General features: G+C 38.5%; 1 protein-coding gene across 1 annotated transcript in view; it reads left to right on the forward strand.

Moving 5' to 3' along the window:
• Window positions 1-3,516: 3,516 nt before the first annotated feature.
• LOC121029879 (uncharacterized) overlaps window positions 3,517-24,649 on the forward strand; it is a 158,122-nt gene continuing 136,989 nt past the window's right edge. Inside the window, exons 1-9 of the mRNA XM_040474338.1 lie at window positions 3,517-5,389; window positions 8,430-8,502; window positions 8,899-9,009; window positions 12,982-13,095; window positions 14,646-14,840; window positions 16,203-16,356; window positions 17,419-17,576; window positions 19,544-19,696; window positions 21,405-21,506. Coding sequence (XP_040330272.1) covers window positions 5,259-5,389; window positions 8,430-8,502; window positions 8,899-9,009; window positions 12,982-13,095; window positions 14,646-14,840; window positions 16,203-16,356; window positions 17,419-17,576; window positions 19,544-19,696; window positions 21,405-21,506 — 1,191 coding nt within the window. The 5' untranslated portion in view covers window positions 3,517-5,258. The remainder of the gene's footprint in view (window positions 5,390-8,429; window positions 8,503-8,898; window positions 9,010-12,981; window positions 13,096-14,645; window positions 14,841-16,202; window positions 16,357-17,418; window positions 17,577-19,543; window positions 19,697-21,404; window positions 21,507-24,649) is intronic.

Genomic DNA, 24,649 nt, shown 5'->3' on the forward strand with positions numbered 1-24,649 from the left:
CTCTCTGCCCCTCCCCCGTTCATGCTCTGTCTCTCTCTGTCTCAAAATAAATAAACGTTAAAAAAAAAAATTAAAAAAAAAAAGAAAATATTAAAATGAGAAATAATGAAAGCACATCTAAAATGGTGATGTAACTAAAGCAATGCTTGGAAGGAAATTTATAGTTTAAATGCATGCATTTAGGAGATAGGTTAAAAATTATTGGTCTAAAACTTTAATCTCAAGAGTTTAAATCCAAGGTACTAAAAAGAATGTATAATAAATGATTAGGAATAAAAAACATGTAAATAATAAATGAATAATAATTCAATATAATTGGTATTATTGAATTAATTGGTGTAGTAAATGAATGTAAATAATATATGAATCATAATAAATGAGCAGAAATCAGTGAAAGATAAAGCAGACATAAACAGACATTTAGAATAAAATAAAACTTGGGGCACCTGGGTGGCTCAGTTGTTGGTTGTCCGACTTCGGCTTGGGTCATGATCTCACGGTTTGTGAGTTCAAGCCCCGCGTGGGGCACTGTGCTGACAGCTCAGAGCCTGGAGCCTGCTTCAGATTCTGTCTCCTTCTCTCTCTCTGCCCCTCCCCCATTTGTGCTCTGTCTCTCTCTCTCTCAAAAACAAACAAACATTTAAAAAAGAAGAAGAAGAAGAAGAGGGGCGCCTGGGTGGCGCAGTCGGTTAAGCGTCCGACTTCAGCCAGGTCACGATCTTGCGGTCCGTGAGTTCGAGCCCCGCGTCAGGCTCTGGGCTGATGGCTCAGAGCCTGGAGCCTGTTTCCGATTCTGTGTCTCCCTCTCTCTCTGCGCCTCCCCCGTTCATGCTCTGTCTCTCTCTGTCCCAAAAATAAATATAAACGTTGAAAAAAAAATTAAAAAAAAAATTAAAAAGAAGAAGAAGAATAGGGAAGCCTGCAGGGCTCAGTCGGTTAAGCGTCTGACTTAGGCTCAGGTAATGGTCTCACAGCTCATTGGGGCCCCGTGTGGGGTTCTGTGTTGACAGCTCAAAGCCTAGAGCCTGCTTCAGATTCTGTGTCTCCCTCTCTCTCTCTGTTCCTCCTCCACTCGTGCTCTGTCTCTCTCTGTCTCAAAAATAAATAAACATTAAAAAAATTTTTTTTAAGAATTGTTAGAATAAAATAAAACCAAAATGGCTCACTTAGTAAAATTATTAGATCTCTAATAAGACTGATCAAGATAAAATAACAAGTACAGAAATTATCAATAGTAGGAATGTAAAAGGAGACAACACTATATATCCTACAGATAATAAACTAGTAAAAAGATTCAAAGGGCATTAAGAAAGTGAAAAGACCCACAGAACAGGAGAAAATAGTTGCAAATAATGTACCTGATAAACTATGTATCTAGAATATATAAAGAACTCTTGTAACTCATTAGTAAAAAAACCAAAAAGCTCGATTAGAAGAATGGCAAAGTGGGGTACCTGGGTGGTTCAGTCAGTTAAGCATCCAACTTCAGCTCAGGTGATGATCTCATGGTTCGTGGGTTCAAGCCCTGCATTGGGTGCTGTGCTGACAGCTCAGAGCCTGGAGCCTGCTTCAGATTCTGTCTGTCCCTCTCTCTCTGCCCCTCCCTCATCTGCACTCTGTCTCTCTCTCTCTCAAAAATAAAATAAATAAATAAGTAAAGATGTGCAAAGAATCTGAATAGTCATTTCCCCAAAGAGGATAAACAAATGACCGACAAGCACATGTAAAGATACTCAGCATCATTGACATTAGGGAAATGGGAATCAAAACCACAATGAGATACCATTTCACATCCACTAGGATGATTAAAATAAAAAAGATAATAACAAGTGTTAACAAAGATGTGGAGAAATTGGAACCCTCACATACTGCTGGTGAGAATGTAAAATGGTGCAGCTGCTTTAAAAGACAGTCTGGCAAAACTTTTACATGAACGTTCGTAAGAGCATTATTCATAATAGCCAAAAACTAGAAACAACCCCAATCTCCTTCAAATGATGAACTAATAAACAAAAGGTGGTACAGCCATGCAATGGAATATTATTCAGCCATAAAAGTGAATGATATATCTGCATGTTAGCTAACTGGATACATGCCAAAACAGAGATGAACCTTGAAAACATTATGTGAAATAAAAGAAGCCAGTCACAAAAGACCACATATTGGATAATCCCATTTATATAAAATTGCCAGGATGGGCAAATCTATAGAGGTAGACAGTAGATTAGTGGTTGCCTATTGCTAGGGGTAGGGTGACTCAGAAAAATGGGGAGAAACTACTAATGGATATGGGGTTTCTTTGGGGCGATGAAAATGTTCTGAGATGAATTGTGGTGGTGGTTATGCAATACTGTGAATACACCAAAAATCATTGAATTGTACATTCTAAGTGGTTTAATTGTATGGTGTGTTAATTATATCTTTAAAAAGCTATTCAAAATATGAAAGGATATTATGAATGAACAAACATGCCAAAAAAATTATCTACTTAGATGAAATGTTCTTTTAAAAATTTATTAAAATAAACACAAAAAGGAATACAAAATATGAATAATCATAATCTGTTAAAGATATTGAATCTGTAGGGGTGCCTAGGTGGCTCAGTTGGTTGAGCGTCCAACTTTGGCTCAGGTCATGATCTCACAGTCTGTGGGTTCGAGCCCTGTGTTGGGCTCTGTGCTGACAGCTCAGAGCCTGGAGCCTCCTTCAGATTCTGTGTCTCACTATCTCTCTGCCCCTACCCCTCTCTCTCACTCTCTCTCTCTCTCTCTTTCTCTCTCTCTCTCTCTAAGACAAATAAGCATCAAAAAAAGAGAGAGTGATTGAATCTGTATTTTAAAAACCTCCCATAGAGAAAATTTCAGGCTGAGATGTTTCATAGGTGAATTATTCCAAACATTTAAGGAAGAAATAATACCAATCTTACTTTGATAGATGGGCTTAATCCATTTACATTTATTATAATTATTGATACATTTGAACTTATCTCTACCATACTTTTTTTCTTTTTTCTCTCTTTTCCTGATTTCTGTTGGATTTATTAAACTCATTCCTACCTCCCACCTCTACTTGTTTGAGAGGGTCTGTGTTGCATTTTTATTCTTTTAGTAGTCAGTCACCTTGAAGTTTTTGACACAGTATTTTCCTGAAGAGTCTAGTTACTCAGTATTTCTCTTCTAAACATGCCTTCTTTAAGTCTATCAAAGCCCACCTTAACCACCCATTGAACACCCACAAACACTGCTCAAGCTAATCTTACTATCTTTGTCTGAGAGCTTAGATTTTACCACTTTTTAAAAATTTTTTATTTATTTTTGAGAGAGAGACACACACACAGAGTGTGAGCAGGGGAGGGACAGAGAAAGGGAGACACAGAATCAGAAGCAGGCTCCATGTTCTGAGCTGTCATTGCAGAGCCTGATGCGGGGTTGAACTCAACAAACCACAAGATCGTGACCTGAGCCAAAGTCGGATGCTTAACTGAGCCACCCAGGTGCCCCTAGATTTTACCATTTTTAAGCAGGTTTTTTATTTGTTACAATCAATAATTAATTAAATTTACTTATTTTTTAAAAAGCTTTTGAATAAGTTTGAGACTCTCTTTGTGGGAACTTTAAAAGAAGGCCCAGTGCCTGCCTGATACAGAACAGGTAGGTACTCACTAATGGAATCCACCCTATCCCGCCTTCCAATACACAGAGCTGTTTGTCTCTTTGGCACTAGATGTGTGCGCTCAACAGGCATGGATTCCTCTGGGTTGGATCCATCTCATGGATAGTTGTCAAAGACTGACCTCTCCTGATGTTAATTTTGTGAATACTTTACTTCACTGTGCAGTGAGCTAAACGATGCGGGATTAAATGTTCTCATTTCTGAGCTGCGAAGTGTTGAAACTGATCAGGAAATGAAGGCAGAATGTCCATCCTTTGCAAGAAGAATCAGCCAGCCTGTGTTGCTGCCACTCTTGGCTGCTGATTGGAATGCAGCTGTTAAGGCAGCTGTTTCACTGTTTGCCCAACTTGAAAGGACACTGCCAAGTGGCAAATATTTTTCATAACAACATTTTACTTTTGCTAGGAACAACAATGCATTTTTTTGAGCTCCAGCAGTGTGCCAAACATGACAGATTTATTACCCAGCAGGTTCACAACCTAGACTGAGCATGCATGCTCATTTCCATTCCTAATATTTATAAAAAGAATAAATAAGCCCCAAAGGAAGCCTCTACACAAAACATCTCTACAGCTTAATTATTTGTTGGAATGACAGCAGATTAACTTGTGAAAATGAAATATCTCTGAAAGAAAAAATGAAAATCTAGAAATGTCAAAGCAAAAAGGGAAGGGTTAAATATTTTAAACCTGTCTAATGTGACCCAAGAATTAGTTCATCCCACATATCCAGGACAGTAGCAGCAGTAGCACAGGAAACACATCATCTTCTGAATCCCCTACAAATCGTGGGACCCATTCTGGGTCTTGCAGTTAATTTGTGTTGTATGAGAATTACTGACTAAGTTCTTAGTAAATAACTGTGTTGTATTTGACAGGCTGTGAACTGGATGGGGTAGGGCTGAGGCATTATCAACTATTTAATTTAACGGTAAAAGCAGTATGCCAAATATAAGCATTCAGAGTTAAGAAAGCACATTTAAATGCATAACTGTGATTTTCTTGCAAATCCCAAAGTGCAAAGATCATGATCATATTAGGTTGCTTTCCATCCTCAATAAATTCTCCCTAGTCAGACGTCCATGGCTTCAAAAAAGGCTTATGGAGAAATGCTCTAGGCATGTAGAGGGATCCCGTACCCACCTATTGTTTGTTCCAGTTGAAGTGATACTATAAGTCAACCTTAACCACATTAACCACCGTTAATAACATTTAGTGTGTAATTCCCACAAGCCTTTATGAAGACTGCAGAGGTTGGGCCAGAGGGAGGCATTCTTGTTTTAATAAACCACCATCATCAGAGCTCGAGTAGGGATGTTTCTGAAGGTGAACTGGGCTGAACATAGTCAATGGAGGTTCTGATTTCTGTTTTCTCTACTATTTACTAAATGGTAATTAAATCATAAATGACAACAGTCTAGTCAGCCTGTTTCCTCAAATTGCAAAAGCGTACATTATCACAAAGTTGGCATGACTTCTTGAAGAAAGAGGGACAAAGTTTCATACACTGGATAAAGGTTACCAAGGGAGTCAGTCAGCCACAGAAACTTTGTACTCTTTGTTTTTCAGGATATGGTAAAACAGTAAATGCAAATCATGGATGAAATTTATAAGATCGCTTCCACAGAAAGGATCCAGCAGTTAGAAAAAGAACTGGCTTTGCAACTGACTGAACTAAAGTCTGAGATAGAAGAACAGGAGACTCATCAAGCTTACAGGTAAAGTGAGAAGGCATGGTCTTCAGGGGCTTCAGCTCCCACTTTCACCCCATAGTCTCTCTCAGCTCCCTCTTATTGTTTATATAGGCAATTGGCATTATCTCAAGCTCAGATTTTACGGCTGGCCATGAGTTTTTCCTGTATTCTAGTATTGCTAAGACATTTAGAGGCAATATCCTACCAAGGAAAATAGAAAAGTGCTCACAAATACCACTGTTTTAAAGTTCCAAATCCTATGGGGCGCCTGGGTGGCTCAGTTGGGTGAGCGTCCGACTTCAGCTCAGGTCATGATCTCATGCTCCGTGAGTTCAAGCCCTGTGTCAGGCTCTGTGCTGACAGCTCAGAGCCTGGAGCCTGTTTCAGATTCTGTGTCTCCCCCTCTCTCTGCCCCTCCCCTGCTCATGCTCGGTCTCTCTCTCTCAAAAATTAAAAAAATAAAAAAACAAAAATTTAAAGTCCCAGATGCTATTATACAAATCATGCTAAGTGCAAAGAGGTCTCATTTTTTCCAAAAATATTTTAATTGAATTTGACCTTGATTTTGATGAGGCATATAAAAACTGAAATAATACTAGATATTCGGTAATGAATTCTGCAAATGGTATTTTATTAGGAGCTTTTCTATAGGTAAATGCATCCAATGATAGCAATCTCTTTTGAAGAAACAAGTAAAAAGATCAGCCCCTAAGTGGCAAGTCTCATGGGCTCAGGACCTTCAAATCCCTCTCTTTCTATTATTGCTACAATTGGTCAAGAGGAACAATATGAGGTCCCTGTTAGGTTGAATAGCCAAGTAAACACAATGTGGATGGTGAGGGTTGGGGAAAGAAGATCAAGGAAAGAAGCAGTAAATACATGCATTACTACCTCATTCCAAAGATGATTCTGAAGAACTAGTATTTAGTGTGTTTTATAATTTGTATTTGAAGCCACTGGTTGTAGGAAGCAGATCAAAGATTGTATGACGAAGCGAAAAAGTAATGGAACCACGCAAGTCATTATTTCTCTCAACTTTGGTTTCTTTTTGTGAAGAATGAGGTTACAAATATGTACCTTGCCTATATTATAAGGATCAAGTGAGGTAATGCATGTTAAAGCACTTTGAAAACTAGAAGACACTGTACAAAGATCAAGTGTCAATATTGTTACAGCTTCAGTGTCTCAGGGTCAAACAAGTGTCTCCTCTTTGTACATGTGTTAGAAAGTCTTCCTGAAGTCTCTTTTATTTTTTAGAATAGAGTGATGGGAAATCTCTGGACACTTGTATTTCTCTACTCCCCCCAAACCACTTATCACTGCACCTGGAAGAATCTACTTATTAATTCGATCAATACTGAGCACCTTCTATTTTCCAGGTGTTGTGCTAGGTTCTGGAGTCCAAGGAAAATGGAAAATGTACACTTCAAATAATCACTTTAGTATTCTCATTACCCACTAGATTCAAAAATTTATTAAGAATTGTAGTATAGTGGTGCCTTGGTAATTTTTCTTTTTTTTTTTTTTTCTGGTTTTCTTTTATCAGTTTACCCCCAAACCCAGGTCTTTGTAGTGGTTAAATGTCTCATAAGTGCTTGGCTGAGTGAATAGGTGAATGACTGTATGCTGAATAAACAATACTAGATTGAACACATGGGTGGATTTTTACGGGTTCAGGTACACACCACTCTTTTAAGTCATTCATAGACACTTGGAGATGAACTGAGATGAAAAACATGATTTGAATAAGAGAAGGTTTAAGCAGCTAAGCCCAGGACACTGCTCAATCTTCCAGCATGCCAAAAAAATCAGAAGACAAGAGGGCAGGAAAGGGATGGGTTTCTTCTGTTTCCCTGACTGCCTGTTCCCTTTCTAGTTGGTTACTGGTTCTCCACCTCCATGAGGTTGCAGCCAGGATTCAGGCACCCAATAATCACAGAAACTACAGCTTTGATTTATTAGTGCTTTTACTCTTAAGGCTTTTTCAGAGCTTGCCTCATTTTTTTCATCAAAGCCAAGATATGAGGAGATAGGGAGGCATTATCTCCAACTTCAGTTGGGAATTCAACACAAATGGCTCAGTGAGTTGCTTAGACTCATGCAGCTGAGGGACCTCCTGTCTGGTCTTTTCACAGGACCACTGCCTATAGTGGGGGTAGAGGGCCTGCTGACAAGGATACAAACGAACAGTCTATTTTCATCTTTCCTTAAAACTTACCCATGGGGACTAATAGGGTCATATGAACAACATTAACCTGAATTTCATTGCCTACAATCCCTCTCAAATCTCTAGGTGGTTTCTCACATGTGTTTCACAGCTACCAGCTGTGGCTTCCTTGCCAATGTCTGCAAAGTTTATCTTGAGAAAGTGATGTCTATAACAGGGTTGCTGTACTCTGATGTTCCCAAAGCTGCCAAGCCTTGGAGTATATCTTACCCCCAATGGGGAGAGCTCCCTTCTTCCTTTCACAGGGTCCCCCTTCATTACTGGGCCCCACGGCTGTGCTACTTGTGCCTTCTCCTGTCAGAGCCCATGGTGCAAACAACTCCTTCGTGACTAGGTTCAGACAGTACAACTCAGTTAAAATAATTTTCAAAGTATTTCATGTTTAATAAATTAGCAAGAACACAACAATAAAAACATCTTGTTTAAACTGATACTAGTTTTGTGTAGGGTGAAAGAGATGTCTGATAAGCATAGTACTCGTTAGAGATGAGGTTACTGGAGGAAATATGTGTGTGGGGGGGAATCTTAATCATTGTGCTTCTTCCGGTACTCTGGAATTGAAAATAGAGAGGTAAATCAAGGAGAGTAGGAAAAACCATGTTAGAGTGAAGGAAAGGAAAATTGGCCCATGGAAAGGCTTAGCAAACATGAGTTAGACACAAGAGAGATTCAGACTAAGACAGAAGCACATGGTCTTTACATGCTCTCAATAATCCAGTATAATATGACATAGTTATTTAGAAATGAGCAGTTCTGAAGAGTAATCAGGGCCTATCTATAATTTGGTTTACTACAGTTTCTATAATTACAGCTTCTATTGCATAAATCTTTCTGCAGCTCTATTCGAATGCCCAAGGACATTTCTTACTTTCGAAGAGAAAGGGAATTGGCTCTAAAGAAAACTTTACAGGTGAGTAGGAGAGCGTAATTGTAATACACAATTGTATTGTAATACAACAATACACTGGATTTTGCTAACTTTTTGAAACATTTAGCAAGAAAACTTTATTTTCATCAAACACCAGCTGATGTTATTGACAGTGTTATGAGAGCAAAACAGCCCAATGCTCACTGCTAGATCAGAGTAGGCCACTACTTCTTTGGAGATACCTATTTTTTGTGATGTTTTGAAATTTTACAGTTTCTTGATTCGTGCTATTACAATTCGTTATTTGGAAACCGAGGTATAACAGTATAACATGTTGTGTAAAAACTATCAGAAATTGAATATCATTTGCTGTCGTAAACAATGGTAATTTTTCTTCCTTATTTCTTTGTTTGCCTGTTCTGCTGCCTGGGGGTTCAGGTGGCTGAGTCAAAGCCCCTTGTTGTTCAAGCAGATGTCATGCAGAGGGAGCTAGAGAGCTGCCTAAGAAGAGAGTACACTCCTGAAAATTTACCTTTGCTTCTGTTGCAGGTAAGTAAGAGTCATGCTGCAATTTGAAAAACAGATCTGGAAATTAATAGAAATTTAGTTATCATCACTAAACTATTGACTAAGTTTCTATCGATTACTCCCTGTGCTGGTATTATGAGGCAATACAATGCTAAGAAAGTCTCAGCCCTCAAAACCTGTTGACTTAGCTAGGGAATATATTTCTGAAAATGTATTTTAAGTAAATAACTCAAAATATGGTAGAAAACATTTTCCATAAAGATTATTATTGCAACATTACAATAAAAGTGAAAAAATCAGAATTGCCTAAATATCAAACAATAGGAGAGTTAAGAAAAATAGCATAATACTGGATAGAATATTGTTCTACCATTAAAACATTTCTTAGCATAAGAAACTATTCTGTTATTATGTAATATTAGTTGACAAAAACTAAGGTGTGTGTGTTTCATAATAACGGTCATATAATATATAGAAAAAACACTTGAAGGACGTAGACCAAAATGTTAGCAATCACTATCTTTGGATGGCAGAACAATGAATAAGCATGTATTGCTTATAATAAGCATGTATTGCTTTGGTTTTTAAAACTCTTTGTTCTTTACTCTTATGTTATGAGTTATATTCTCACTCTGCATACAAATTAGTTCATTAGCAACTAGCAATTAATGAATAAATTAATCACAAAGAAATAAAAGATGTTGAGATTCTATTTGCCACCTAAACTTTTGTCATTACCGTCATCTAAGATTCACTTTCCTATCATTCTGGCACTCTTCATTCTTTGGTGTATATCTGTGATTGTCAGCGAAGAGAAGGGGAGACTGGAGATGGTGGACATCTGGCAGCGTCTAGAGACATTTTGTCACAATTTGGGAGAGGAATGGATTCCTACTGGCATCTAGTGGGTAGAGGCCAGGGATGCTGCTACATATTTTACTATGCACAGAATAGCCACACCCCAAATTATCCAGTCCCAAATGTCAATAGTGCTGGGTTTAAGAAACCTTGGTGTAGCCTAAGCTTCCATATGATATAATTTATCTTCTGTCTAGAGAACAGACTTTAGGGGCACCTGGGTGGCTCAGTCAGTTAAGCTTCTGACTTCAGCTCAGGTCATGATCTCACAGTTTGTGGGTTCAAGCCCCATGTTGGGTTCTGTACTGACAGCTCAGAGTCTGGAGCCTGCTTTGGATTCTGTGTCTTTCTCTGTCCTTCCCCTGCTTGTGTTCGCTCTCTCCCAAAAATAAATAAATAAACTTAAAAAAAAAAAAAGAACAGACTTTAACATGTCTTGTACTGCCGATCGGCCATGAATAAATTCTCTGTCTTTGCTTTTTTTTTGCAAAAAATCTTCATTTTGCCGTCATTTTAGAAAGGTATTTTTGTTGAATGTAAAATTCTAGGTTGATAGTTTTTCTCCTTTGTCACTTTAAAGATGTTGCTCCACTGTCTTCTGGCATAGATAGTTTTCATTTCCTAACACAATGTGTCCTTTTGTTCTATGGGTGCTTTTAAGATTTTCTCTTAGGGGTGTCTAGGTGGCACAGTACATTGGGCATCCAACTTCGGCTCAGGTCATGATCTTGCTGTTCTCAAGTTCAAACCCTTCATCGGGCTCTGTGCTGACAGCTCAGAGCCTCGAGCCTGTTTCAGATTCTGTGTCTCCCTCTCTCTCTCTGCCCCTTCCCTGCTTGTGCTTGCTCTCTCTCTCAAAAATAAACATTAAAAATTTTTTTAATTAAAAAAAAAGATTTTCTCTAATGGTTTTAAGCTATTTGACTGTGGTATTCCTTGATGAGTTTTTCTTTATGTTTCTCTTGCTAGGAGTTGGTTGACCTACTTGGATTGTGATTTTTATCATTTTCATCAGTTTTTGAAAGTTTTCAAATATTATTTCTTTAAATATATTTTCCATCTCCTTCCTTCCTTCTGGGACTCTGATTAGACATTTGTTCAATCACTTTGTATCATTCTGTAAGTCAACGAAGCTGTTAATTTATTCTCAGTCTTTTTTTTTCCCTCAGTGCTTCATTTTGTATAGTTTCTATTGCTATATCTTCAAGTTCACTGATCTTTTCTTCTGCACTAAGCTGCTGTTAATCATATCCAATGAATTTTTCATTTCATATATTGTAGTTTTCTTTTGTACTTCTATTTGATTTTTTTTTGGTATTTTTCATTTCTCTCCTTATTATGTTCACATTTTCCTTTTAATCATTTTTATAAAAAAATGATTATTTATATTTGAAAGAGAGAGATAGAATGTGAGCAGGGGAGGGGCAGAGAGAGAGGGAGGCACAGAATCCAAAGCAGGCTCCAGGCTCTGAGCTGTCAGCATAGAGCCCGACACGGCGCTTGAACCCATGAACCATGAGATCGTGACCTGAGCCACAGTTGGATGCTTAACTGACTGAGCCACCCAGGTGCCCCTTCCTTTCAGTCCTTGAACATGCTGTGCATATTAGTATATTAGCTCTTTTAAAGTTCTTATTCGCTAATTTCATCACTGGTGCCATTTCTGGGTCTGATTCTCTTCATTAATTTTTCTCCTGCTTTTGGGTCACATTTTCCTGCTTCTTTGCATGTCTAGTAATTTTTTTTGACACTGCACATTTCAATCTTACATTTTTGTATGCTGATTTTTTTTAATTTACATCCAAGTTAGTTAGCATATAGTGCAATAATTATTTCAGTAGATTCCAGAAATCCATTCCCTATGTATAACACCTAGTGCTCATCCCAACAAGTGTCTTTCTTAATGCCCCTTATGCTTTTAGCCCACCCCTCTCACCCACAACCCCTCCAGCAATGAATGCTGGTTTTTTAAATTCCTTTTAAAGACTATTAGAGTTTATTCTGACAGGCATTTAAGTTGTAGATCGGCTTCATACTTTCAAGGCTTGGTATCAAGCTAGATCAAGTTTAGACTAACTTTCACTCAAGATCATTTATCCTTATTACTAAAGTGTGACTCTTCTGGTGTCTCCACTGAACGTGTCAGGTGGCAATGAGGACTCTTCCCTTTAACTGGAACTTGAACATTTCTTGTCCCTGTATGAACTGTGAGAACTATTCAGTTTATACTTCCCTAGTCAGTTATTCTTTGCATGGCCTCATGGAGTTTCACCCTCTGTATGCATAGTTTAATAGTCAGCAAAACACTCAAAGAAATCTCCATGCAGATTTCTGGAGCCCTTTCTCTGCACAACATCCCTCTCTCCAGTACTCTGCCCTGCAAATTCCAGCTGACTCAGCCTCTGAAGCTTCAATTTCTCTCTCCTTAACTCAGAGAGACTGCCGTGCTCTGTTTGGGATTTCCTCTCTTATTCTGTTGTTCAGAAACTGCCTTCTTCAGGCAGAAAACCAAGGTGATTATAGGGCTCATAGCATTTGTGTCCTTCAAGGACCACAGTCCTGCATTGTGTGTTGTTTTATGTCAGAAAATAGTTGTCCTGTTTATTTTGTCCTATTTTCTAGTTATTTATGATGGAAGGATGAGTCTGTTCCTACCTGTTCCATCATGGCCAGTATTATATTTATTATCATAAATAAAACATTAAAAATGGTTGGTTTATTTGACTATTTTTAAGTATAAATAAAATTTCTGGTCTAAGATTAAAAGCTATAATTTTACCTATAATGTGCTTCGTATTTTTAGACTTATAACTTCAGTTTTTAAGAAATTTTCAGTGTAGCCTTAGACAATTGTACAGGCTTTTATGTCACTGCTAAAATTGTTGACTAAATGATAAAGTACCATCTATTAGATTGGCAACATATCATATAGATTTAGAAATAACTACTTGCTTCATTTAAATTTTAATGGTGTCTTGAGCCAGGTTTCTTAATTTTATGATCTTCGTGTAGGAAAAATCCATCATTTTGAAGCAACCAGAGAGTGATTTTCCTATTGTTAGTGTTCTTAAGACTTCAGTCTTTCTACTCTAATTGTATTCTAAGTGTTAATTTTTATCATTGTTTTTGTTAAAGTATTATACAGAGAGAATTACCCAGCTGGCCCAGAGTAAATATTTACACATGCTTAGATGGAAGAGGTTTTGCCGGCACAGTAAGATTATGGAGCAACTTTATCCTCTTTACAAGGTAGGAATCTCAAGAACAGAACCTATGGGCTTTTTTTTTTTTTTTTTTTTTTTTTTTTTTTTAGAGAAAGAGTGGTGTGGGGGACACAAAGAGAGAGAGACAGAGAGAGAGAAAGAGAGAGAGAATATTTTAAGCAGGCTCCACACTCAGCACAGAGCTTGACACAGGGCTTTATCTCACAACTGTAAGATCATGACTCAAGCCAAAATCAAGGGTCAGATGCTTAACCATCTGAGCCACCCAGGCACCCCTCTTTTTTATAATGAAACAAAATGATCAATAAGCTTGTCAATACACATTATTAAGTATGGTCATCATACCTGTACATTAGATCTCTAGACTCATTCATCTTGCACAACTGCCAATCTGTACCCTTTGACCAATATTTCTCCACTCTGTAGTCCCTGGTAACCACTGTCCTACTCTCTGCTTCTATGAGTTCAACTTTTTAAAAAAAATCATCATGTAATCATACAGTATTTGTCTTTCTCTGTCTCAGTTATTTCACTTAGCATAACATCCTCCAAGTCCATTCCTAACGTCAGTCACAGGTGTTAGGATTTCCTTCTTTCTCATTACTGAATAATATTCCATTGTGTGTAATATACCACATCTTCTTTATTCATTCATCCATAAGCAGACTCTTAGACTGTTTCTGTATCTTGGCTATTGAGAATAATGTTTCAGTGGCCATGGGAATACAGATATCTCTTTGAGATACTGATTTTGTTTTATTTAGATATGTCCCCAGAAGTGGGATTGTTAGATTATATGATATTTCTATTTTTAATTTTTTGAGGAATCTCCATACTGTTTTTCAACAGTGTAGCTTTTCAGTTTTTTTAAGTCACGGCTAAAGATGGTAAAGGAACTAATGGATGCACCTATTTACCTGTTCTGCCTGTGGCAGAAGATAATGGCAACTATTTTTAAGGATGAGATTTAAAGGAACTTTTGTATGATAGAAAATGCATTTTTCTAAGCCATACAGAGAAAGACAGATACCATATGGTTTCACTCTTATGTGGATCTTGAGAAACTTAACAGAATCCCATGGGGGAGGGGAAGAAAAAAAAAAAGAGGTTAGAGTGGGAGAGAGCCAAAGCATAAGAGACTGTTAAAAACAGAACAAACTGAGGGTTGATGGGGGGTGGGAGGGAGGGAAGGGTGGGTGATGGGTATTGAGGAGGGCACCTTTTGGGATGAGCACTGGGTGTTGTATGGAAACCAATTTGACAATAAATTTCATATACTGAAAAAAAAAAAGAAAATGCATTTTTCTTCATGGATTTGGCCTCCTGTGCTATAGATAAAAAGCTAAGAAGCCCCCTATAGTTATCAAACATCCAATGCACTGACTCTTTGCTTCTCTCTCTCCTAAGAATATGACTGCTGCCCTTGTCAGTCAAATTCAGAATGTGAAAGAATTTTGATATTCTAGGAGCCTCTTATTTGGCCCCCAAACAGCATTAGCCTATGCTTGGAAGCAAATGACACAAGAGAACAGCTTGCAAATAATCGTGTTCTGACTCTGCCTTCCTCTTAAACAGAAACAAGTTGCCTACATTATGCAGGAATACAATGATGCCCTTCAGAGAGCTGAAAGATTATCTGTTGCACGAGAAAACTTCCTTCTGGGAAAAAACAATCCTTCTAACTTAGTGACACAAGAAGACCTGACTATTTACACAAAGTGGATTGTATGTCACCTACACTCGCTCAGGACTGTTCACCACTACCTACGGGTATGTGAAACGTAGTTATATGATAATATAGTGCCCTCCCATGATGGTCAGCATTGTTTTTTCACACCTGTCACCTACTTTTGGATTGTCACTGCTTCTTTGTTCTCCTTGCCCTACGAATGACAGGAAAATAGTCATTAGCTTTTTTCTTTGAAACCTTTGAAAACGTTTTTTTTGAAAACTTGCTCTAATGAAACCACTCCATTAATTTAGTTTTTTCAAACATGTGTCTGCTGTATTATTTCATATTCACTCTGCAAGTTCTTATTCTCATCATCTTGTTCAGAATATATGATGTCCCATTTAGATCTGCTTTTTCATTCAGCAGTATCTAATAAGGGTCTAATACATGCCAGGTACATGTCCAGGGCCATGAAACAACAATATGGGCTTTGCTGAAAAAAGTAACTGGGTCCCAGGCTGGAAGGGAAATGAGCAAGTAAATATTCAACTGAAATACCATGTGGTAAGAAAGAATAGGATGGAATAGAAAAGAACAGAATAAGTATAATCACAGAGTAAATAGAGTCACCAATGAGAGGCTGTAACCCAGGCTAGAGGCATCAGAAAGGAGTGATGTGATCATATGTCTATTTTAGGAAGATTATTATTTTGCTACCTAAATCTTTTCCTACTCGTCTATGGCTCATCTCAGTGATACTACCATCCACTGAATTACCCAAACCAGAAAACTGGCCATCATCCTAACTTCAGTCCTTCCCTAGTTGGTCACTATGGTGTCTACCTGTGAGTCCTCTCTCCCCAGTCACATGACATAATAACACTGTGCTCATAAGTCTTTGTCCCCCCATTAAACTGTGAACTCTTTGAGGCTGGTCTATGTCTTATTCTTTTTTTTTTAATAATTTTTTTAACGTTTATTTATTTTTGAGACAGAGAGAGACAGAGCATGAATGGGGGAGGGTCAGAGAGAGAGGGAGACACAGAATCTGAAACAGGCTCCAGGCTCTGAGCCATCAGCACAGAGCCCGACATGGGGCTCAAACTCACGGACCATGAGATCATGACCCGAGCCAAAGTCAAGAGGCTTAACCAACTGAGCCACCCAGGTGCCCCAAGTCCATGTCTTATTCTTGTTGGTATCCCTAATACCTCACACAGTGTCTTGTCCATAATGGATGCATGATCAATGTAGACCCACTTAGAGGTTCAGGTTGCTTAGTGTTGGTGACCACAACAAGTCTCCCAGATCCAGATTTAGCACCCCATGTTTGAGCAGGTTACTAAGACCCACCTCTATCTCCTCCTCTATCAAAGCAAAGGGCTGCTCCTGAACCTAAGTCTGGAAGCTTCTGTGAGAATTGAGTTGACATGTGGCCTCTTGGTTGTGCCCTTCTATAGTCCCTCCAGTATTTGCCCATCTCCAAAGTGCTGAGTGTAGCTATTGATGAATTTCCTGAGGCTTGTCAGGAGAATGAAAATGTATGTGTTGATGACATCGACCCTAATATCCAGAGTTCTGGATCTCTAGACCCTGTAGATACCAGCATTTCAGGTAAGAAATCAGTCTTCTCTCTCCTTGGGTAATGTGGAGAAAGAAGATTGTGGTTTTGCACATGTGTTGTTTTATGGCATTGATCTTGCTTGACATTTTTCTATAAGCCAAGAAGTTATATCTTCTTAATAAACAAGTATTAATTTAATATTTTATGATGGAAAAAATAAGAAAAATACTTTTCTTAGACATTATTATCTCCCTCTTTATAACTGGCAAATAAAGAGAGAGGGAGAAAAACAATGAACTTGAAGTTGAGAGTACTAGGTTCCAGATATATTTCTGTGGTGGCCTCACCGTGGGCCTGTTTAGGTCATTTCATCTCTTTGGGCTTCAATTTATTCATCTCCAAAATACACCTTTCAGATTAAGTGATACCTAAGGTCTCTTTCAGTTTTACTGTTACATGTTTAAAAAATAATTTCCTTATCTGAATCAATTTAATGGTCCTCCTGCCCTTACCTTGTGTTATAGATAACTAAGAAACCTAATCAGGTTTCTACTCTGAGTGGCATATTTGCTTGGGATATGTACAGGGTGACACAGGAGCACCCAAAGTGGCAGCCATCTTAGTTGTAGGGAATCAAAGAAGGCGTCTCAGAGGAAGGCCGTCTGAACTGGGTCCTTAAAAATGAGCAGGAGTGAGCCAGGCAAAAGGAGATAAAAGCTCTCACTTTCTTCTAATTTGTTGGTTAATTTATAAATCATAATCTTTGTTTACCACAAAGGACTATAGGTAGTTCTCCCACTAAGTCATTCTTCAAAGGGTCTGTTGGGTTTCTCCTACAGGCTGTGTGAAGGTGAGTGGTCCTTGCTACTTCCCCCAGAAAGCCAGCATCAAGGGTTTGTCAGATAGGCATGGCCCAGGATGGCCTGGCCTATAAATTGTGCCAGAGAAGCTTGGGCAAAGAGCAGAATGGGCCTCCCTGTGAACAGAGAAGCTCCTGCCTTCAGTTATCTCGCAGAACACTCCATTTTCCCTCCCTGATTAGTGTTTACTGGTCTTAGTGTTCTTGGTTTTGGTTGTTTTGTTTTGTTTTGTTTTGCTTTGCTTTGCTTTAGGGCTGACAAGAACAGAAGCTGCTTTCTCCCTGCCCCAACACGTGACTGAAAGAGAAGGACTGAAACCCCAGCTGAGGCTCCTGCTCTCCCATTTTAATATCCCATATGACGTGGAAGAGCTAAGGGATGCTACTAAGGAAATGGAACTTTTTAATTTGGTACTTGATGGGCTCTTTCTTAATACAAAGATAGGTGTTCGTGAAAGAAAACACTACTGTTTGCCACAAAGTTGGATATTTATCCTGCCTCAATTGTTTCTAGAGTGATAAAATTTAATTGTAATAGGTGAGATTTAGATAGCACTTGAACTTCCCCTCTGTAAGAGTACTGGGTCTCTTGAATATACAACACAGAAGGATCACAGGATTTATTTTTCTGTAGAATTTTTTTTTAATTTTTTTTTCAACGTTTATTTATTTTTGGGACAGAGAGAGACAGAGCATGAACGGGCGAGGGGCAGAGAGAGAGGGAGACACAGAATTGGAAACAGGCTCCAGGCTCTGAGCCATCAGCCCAGAGCCTGACGCGGGGCTCGAACTCACGGACCGCGAGATCGTGACCTGGCTGAAGTCGGATGCTTAACCGACTGCGCCACCCAGGCGCCCCTATTTTTCTGTAGAATTTAAAGAAAGAGTAGTTTATAGTCCATAGTAGATGGTATAAAAGTAGCCAAGACTTGGAAGATTTGCATAATGGAGTTGTCTAGTGTCTTGAGCCCTTCGATTCTCGGAATGTGTTGTAGTAGCTCTCCTATTGGCAAAAATTCTTTAAATTCAATAGAGTTTTATATTATGAGTAATTTTTTAAAGTCATGCAGTCTGCTGAACTGTAACACAGTGTTGCACTTCCTTTAAAAAAAAAACTCGTATTAATAGAAACCATGTTAAAACTCATTTCAAAGGGAAAAAATAGAATTATGTATGGATAGCTTTAAATTTAGAATATAAAGTTTTCAGCCAAAGCATCAACAATAAAGATACTACTTTAGGTCTGGGTGTGGAATTTTGCAAGTATATGTATTCACTAGGGAAAAATAGTAAATTGATTGATCCAAACAGGCAAAACTAAAATCTGAATGTGTTTGAATGCTCTTTGTGTAAGAAGGAGCCACTGTCCTCCCTGTCACCATTTGCCTTGACATTCAACTTTCACTTCCATGTGTGCTTGTTCCAGCATGATTTTACTAGGATTATTTCTATTAATATGTAACATGGTCTCTTTATGCTCCCTGAAACCGGTGGTATCACATGTCCTCTGGTTTCTTTGAAGGTGATGATGTTTCAGCTCTTGCCTTTCTTTGCAGCAGAGCCCTTCTAGGGAGTACCTTACCCTCATTATCAGCAAGCATTGTGATAAACAAAAACTGGAATTGGAATAAGACGGTGTTTTTAAAAGAGTCAAAATAAACAAAAATAAATGATAACACAGTAGCTATCATCAATGATAACAAACAAACCAACCAACCAACCCATGAAGCTGCTGAGCAAACTTGTTCCAAAAGAACAGCTTGTTTCCTTTCCATAGCAATAGTTTCCACTTCTGATTATTTTGAACGTTTTTTTAAATTTATTTTTGAGAGAGACCAAGTGTGAGCAGGGGAGGGGCAGAGAAAGAGGGAGACAGAATCTGAAGTAGGTTCCAGGCTCTGAGCTGTCAGCACAGAGCCAGATGCGGGGCCTTAAACTTGTGAACCACGAGATGATGACCTGAGCTGAAGTCAGATGCTTAACCGACTGAGCCACCCAGGCGCCCCCTCCACTTCTGATTTTCTTGTAACAGTGTTATGTGCAGTGCTTGTGCTCACAAGATAATCAATCACATTACAACAATTTTTTGTTCGTGTAGGAAGAGTTCTTATATTTGGGTACTGTTTATTCTGGTTCTCTAATTCCTTAGAGCAGAGTCAGCAAATGACAGCTGCAGGCCACCACCTGTTTTGTTTTGTTTTTTAATAAAGTTTTTTTGGAATTCATCCATGCCCATTAGTTTACATATTACTATGACTGCTTTCATACCACAAATGCAGAGTTGAGTATTTGCAACAGAGACCATATATATGGTCTGCAAAGACTAAAATATTTGCTATCTGACCCTTTAAGAAAAACTTTGCCTTCATCCTGTTTAGGTTTCCCAAAAATTTCAAAGCATCTTTATGGAGCAACAGAGAATGCAAACATTTCCAGACTATGATGCGAAGATAGCTACTATGGAGAATTTGGGTTTGGCAGGACCTGGTATGGCCTTGAAAAAGAAAGCTAACTGGATTTCATTTATAAAGGTAAAGAGACCTGTAGTGATAGTCACCTGTCAGTGATGTCAGCATGGTCATAAAGTGTCCTACAAGCAGGCCAAGCAACCTGGTAGCACCAGGTCTGTCGGGTCCCTATTTTCCCCTCGCCTCAGTGCCCTAAGCAAACTGTCCCGTAGGACCAACGGTAGGTACACCAATCTCCCCCAGCTCCTTCCTGCCTTGGGTCCATGTTGAAGTTAGCCATGTTGACCTGCCTTCTCTGAAAAGCCCCCATGATCCTGTACTCTCTATTGGGTCAGAACTCTCTTGTTGTTAGTGGTCTTGGCTACTTGGCTAGAACAAAGAATAACGTTCAAAGGTATAAGTGAGCTGTGTAAATCCAGCTTTTTAGTCAAAAACTATTCATTGAGTATATACTATGTGTGAGGCATGACCCTTGGTGCTGGAGATACACAATTTACAAACAATACAGAAGCAGATTAAACAAGATGATTTTGGGTAGTGGTAAGTATAGTGGATTCTCATTGTTTGGGGTTACTATGTTCTATAAAGTTGCCACAAACACTGAATTAACAAATACAGAACCATTGTTCATAGGGAAAATACAAGGTTTATTTGTCAACTGATCAATACATAACCTTGATTTATGTGTGTTTCTGTTTAAAGACTAATATATGTTTTTGATTCATTAACATTGAACTTGTGGCCAATAGCACTATAACTCATGCCTGAAAAAAACTTATCAAGCATATGTATATCTTCTATAACATATATCACAGCCTTCCTGTACTTAGGAACACTTAGGAATACTTCAGCACTATACCTAGGGGCCATTTTAAGCAGTGACATCATCAGTAAAAAACATGAAAATGTAGAAACAAAAAGAACTTGTTTACAGTATGAGAACTGAAACAAGAAGGCAGAATGTCACCTTGTTTGACCTCATCTGGGAATGTGGGGTTGGATGACTCCAATTTTTCACCATCCTTTGCATGTCCATGAATAACCTGGATAGATCTGCTACTATTGGTTTGGGTTTTAAAAATAAATTTTAGTGAGTAGAAAATTTTAAAATACAAAATCCATGAATAATGAGGATCAACTAGTTGTGAGAGAAAGAAAAGTCTTGTATGGTAAGATGGGCGGTGGGAAAGGAGAGAAATCTCCTGGGGCTTGAGCAAATAGGTGGTTGGTATGGGAAAAGCCAGACTTTCTGTTTTAGATTGTTACATTTGTCTTCCAACTATAGATATCAAGGAGATAGTTGGATATAATAGACTGGAGCTTAGAGCTAGATATAAATTTGAGAGTTATGAGTATGTTGATGTATGTACAGCTATGGGTCTAGTTTTTGAAATATACCCTATTAATGCAGAAGGTAAATTTTTACTGTGGAGTATTTGTGGTCACACTTTTCTTGCCCCATAAATCAAGTGTGGTGCCCAACACTGATGGATTTAGGGTCCCTCCTGCTCATGGATGGTTCTGTGTCTTCCCAGTTGAAGCTAGTAATGTATCTCGTAGGCCAGGCACCAACAGGAATTGCTGCTGCCATCTCCCTCCATGGATCTGTGAACCCATGCAGACCCTTTCTAAGATGTCCCATGATCTTGGCAAACTTTCTAGCACCAAGATTAGATCCCATTTCAGAAGGCCCTTGAATCTCTTTGCTTGCAACTTTTTTTAGAACCATTCTGTTATGTTGTAACTTTGTATGAACATATTTGTCCGTTAGATTAAGCCAAAATGTGATCCTTGGCAAAAGAAGATGTTGACCAAACTAAAAGAACGGAAAAGAATTGATGCATTAATGCAACTCCAAGCAAAGTTTTTGAAGGTAAGAAAATAACCATGTTCCCTTGTAGATAAAATTCTTGCTAAAATCATTCTCAGAAAATTGAATTTTCTTTCCCTTTTAAAGAAATATTAGCCATGGATTTTCTATGAAAGCTTTATTTGGAACGTTCTAATCTAATTCCAAAAGTTTTATAGCCCTGTTAGTTTTCAGTAGAAAGTAACAATTGTCAAAAGAGCTGCATTTCAGTCCAGCTTCAGCACTAATGCTCTGTGTGACATTGGTCTAATCACAAAACGTCCTTGAGTTTGTTTCCTCATCTGTGAAACAGAAATACTGGATGAAGTTATCTTATTTTTCTTGTGGTAAAAATCACACAGCATAAAATTTGTCATAGTAATCATGTTATGTGCACGTAGTTGTGTTCAGTATATTCACATTATCGTGAAACAGATCTCCAGAACTTTTTCACCTGGCAAACAGAAACTCTGTACCTATTAAACAACAATTCCCTATTTCCTCCTCCCCACAACCCCTAGCAACCACCATTCTATTTTCTGTTTCTAAATTTGACTACCTTTAGATACCTCTTATAAGTGGGACTCATATAGTATTTGTCTTTTTTGTAACTGGCTTATTCCACTTAGGGTAGTATCCTCAAGATTTATCCATGTGGTAGCATGTGGCCAGATTTCCTCTCCCTTTTGTTTTTCACAAACATTTTATCAGCTTTATTCACAATAGCCAAAATCTAGAAACAACCCAGATGTCTTTCAGAGGGTAAATGAACTAGTTGTGGTACATCTGTACCATAGAATAGCAGTCAGCTGTAAAAAAGAACAAACTAATGATATACCCAAGAACCTGGATGAATCTCCAGAGAACTAGGTGACTGAAAAAAAGTCAATCGCATAAAGATGGTATAAGTCCATTTCTACAATAATCTTTTTTTTAATTTTTTTAAAGTTTTTTTTTTTTTAATGTTTATTTATTTTTGAGACAGAGAGAGACAGAGCATGAACAGGGGAGGGTCAGAGAGAGAGGGAGACACAGAATCCGAAGCAGGCTCCAGGCTCTGAGCACAGGCTCTGAGCCTCAGCACAAAGCCCGACGCTGGGCTCAACCCACAGACCGTGAGATCATGACCTGAGCTGAAGTCGGACGCTCAACCGACTGAGCCACCCAGGCGCCCCTCTACAATACTCTTGAAATGACAAAGTATAGAAATGGAGAATGGATTTGTGGATTGTAGGGGCTAAGGAGAGGCTGGTGAGGAAGGGAAAGAAGTGTGGTTATAAAAGAGCAACATAAGGGATCCTTGTGGTGATGCATTTGCTCTATAACTTGACTGTATCAAGGTCAATATCCAGGTTGTGATATACTGTACTATGGTTTTGCAAGATGTTAACATTGGCGGAAATGGAGTGAAGAGTACATGGGATCTCTTTACATTATTTCCCCCTCTTTTCTTCGATTGTAGTAAAATAGACATAAAATTTACTATTTTACCTAGTTTTGTTTGTCTCAAGTTTTTATTTAAATTCTAGTTAGTTAACATATAGTGTAATATTGGTTTCAGGAGTAGAATTTAGTGATTGATCATTTACATAGAATACCCAGTGCTCATCCCAACAAGCACACTCCTTAATGCCAAACACCCGTTTAGCCCATCCCCCCACCCAACACCCCTCCATCAACCCTAACCACCTCCCTTCCACCAACCTTACATTTGTTCTCCACTGTTAAGAGTCTCTTATGGTTTGCCTCCCTCTCTTTCTTTTTCCCTTCCCCTATGTTCATCTGTTTTGTTTCTTAAATTTCACATAGGAGTGAAATCATATGGTATTTGTCTTTCTCTGACTGATTTATTTTCCTTAGCACAAGAAACTCTAGCTCCAGCCACATCATTGCAAATGGCAAGATTTCATTCTCTTTGACGGCTGGGTAATATTCCATTATACACACACACACACACACACACACATACATACGTTTTCTTCACACACACACACACACACACATATACATATATAGATACTTTATTCATTTTGAGAAAGAGACTTCATGATGAGCAAGGAAGGGTCAGAGAGAGAGGGAGAGAGAGAATCCCAAGCAGGCCCTGCACAGTTAGCATAGAGCCTGATATGGGGCTTGATCCCACGAACTGTGAGACCATGACCTGAACTGAAACCAAGAGTTGGATACTTAGCCAGCTGAGCTACCCAGTTGCCCTGTTTTAACTATTTTTAAGTGTACAGTTTAGTGGCATTAAGTACATCCATAATGTTGGATAATCATCACCACTGTCCACCTCCAGGACTTTTCATCTAGCAAACTGAAACTGTAGACCCATTAAACAATAACTCCTCATTCTTCCCTCTCCCTATTCCCTGGAAACTACCATTCTAATTTCTGTCTCTATGCGTTTGACTACTCTAGGTACCATGTATTAGTGAAATAATACAGTATTTGTCTTTTTATGACTGACTTATTTTACCCATCCACATTCATCCATGTTGTAGGAGACATTAGAATTTCCTTCCTTTTTAAGGCTGAATAATATTCTCTTGTGTGTATCTACCATGTTTTTAAAAATCTATTTGTTGATGGACATCTGGGTTGCTTCCACCTCATGGCTATTATGAATCATGCTGCTATGAACATGGATGTGTAAGTATCTTTCTGAGACCCTGTTTTCTATTCTTTTGGATATAAACCCAGTAGTGGAATTGATGAATCATAAGGTAATTCTGTTTTTAATTTTTATTTTCCATAGAAATATCAGCATTTTACAATACTACCAACAGTACACAAGAGTTCCAATTGCTCCACATCCACATCAGCACATGTTATTTTCTTCCTTCCTTCCTTCCTTGTTCTTTCTTCCTTCACCTCCTCCTCCCCTTCAATGCCCCATCTGTCTCCCCCTCCCTCTCCTTCTCCTCCTCCTCCTCCCTCTCCTCCCCAACTACCTTCTCTCCCCCTTCTTCTTCTCCTTCTTCCTGTCTTTCTTGATATTAGCCATCCTAATGGATGTGAGGTGATATCTCATTTTGGTTTTACTTTGTATTTCTCTGATGATTAGTGATTTTGAGAATCTTTTCATATGCTTATTGGCCATTTGTATATCATATTTGGGAAAATGTCTATTGAAGTCCTTTGCCTATTTTTAAATTGGGTTATTC

The sequence above is a fragment of the Herpailurus yagouaroundi genome, unplaced genomic scaffold, assembly GCF_014898765.1.
Source record: "Herpailurus yagouaroundi ecotype Mexico unplaced genomic scaffold, PumYag 139, whole genome shotgun sequence".
Taxonomy (NCBI): Eukaryota; Metazoa; Chordata; class Mammalia; order Carnivora; family Felidae; genus Herpailurus; species Herpailurus yagouaroundi.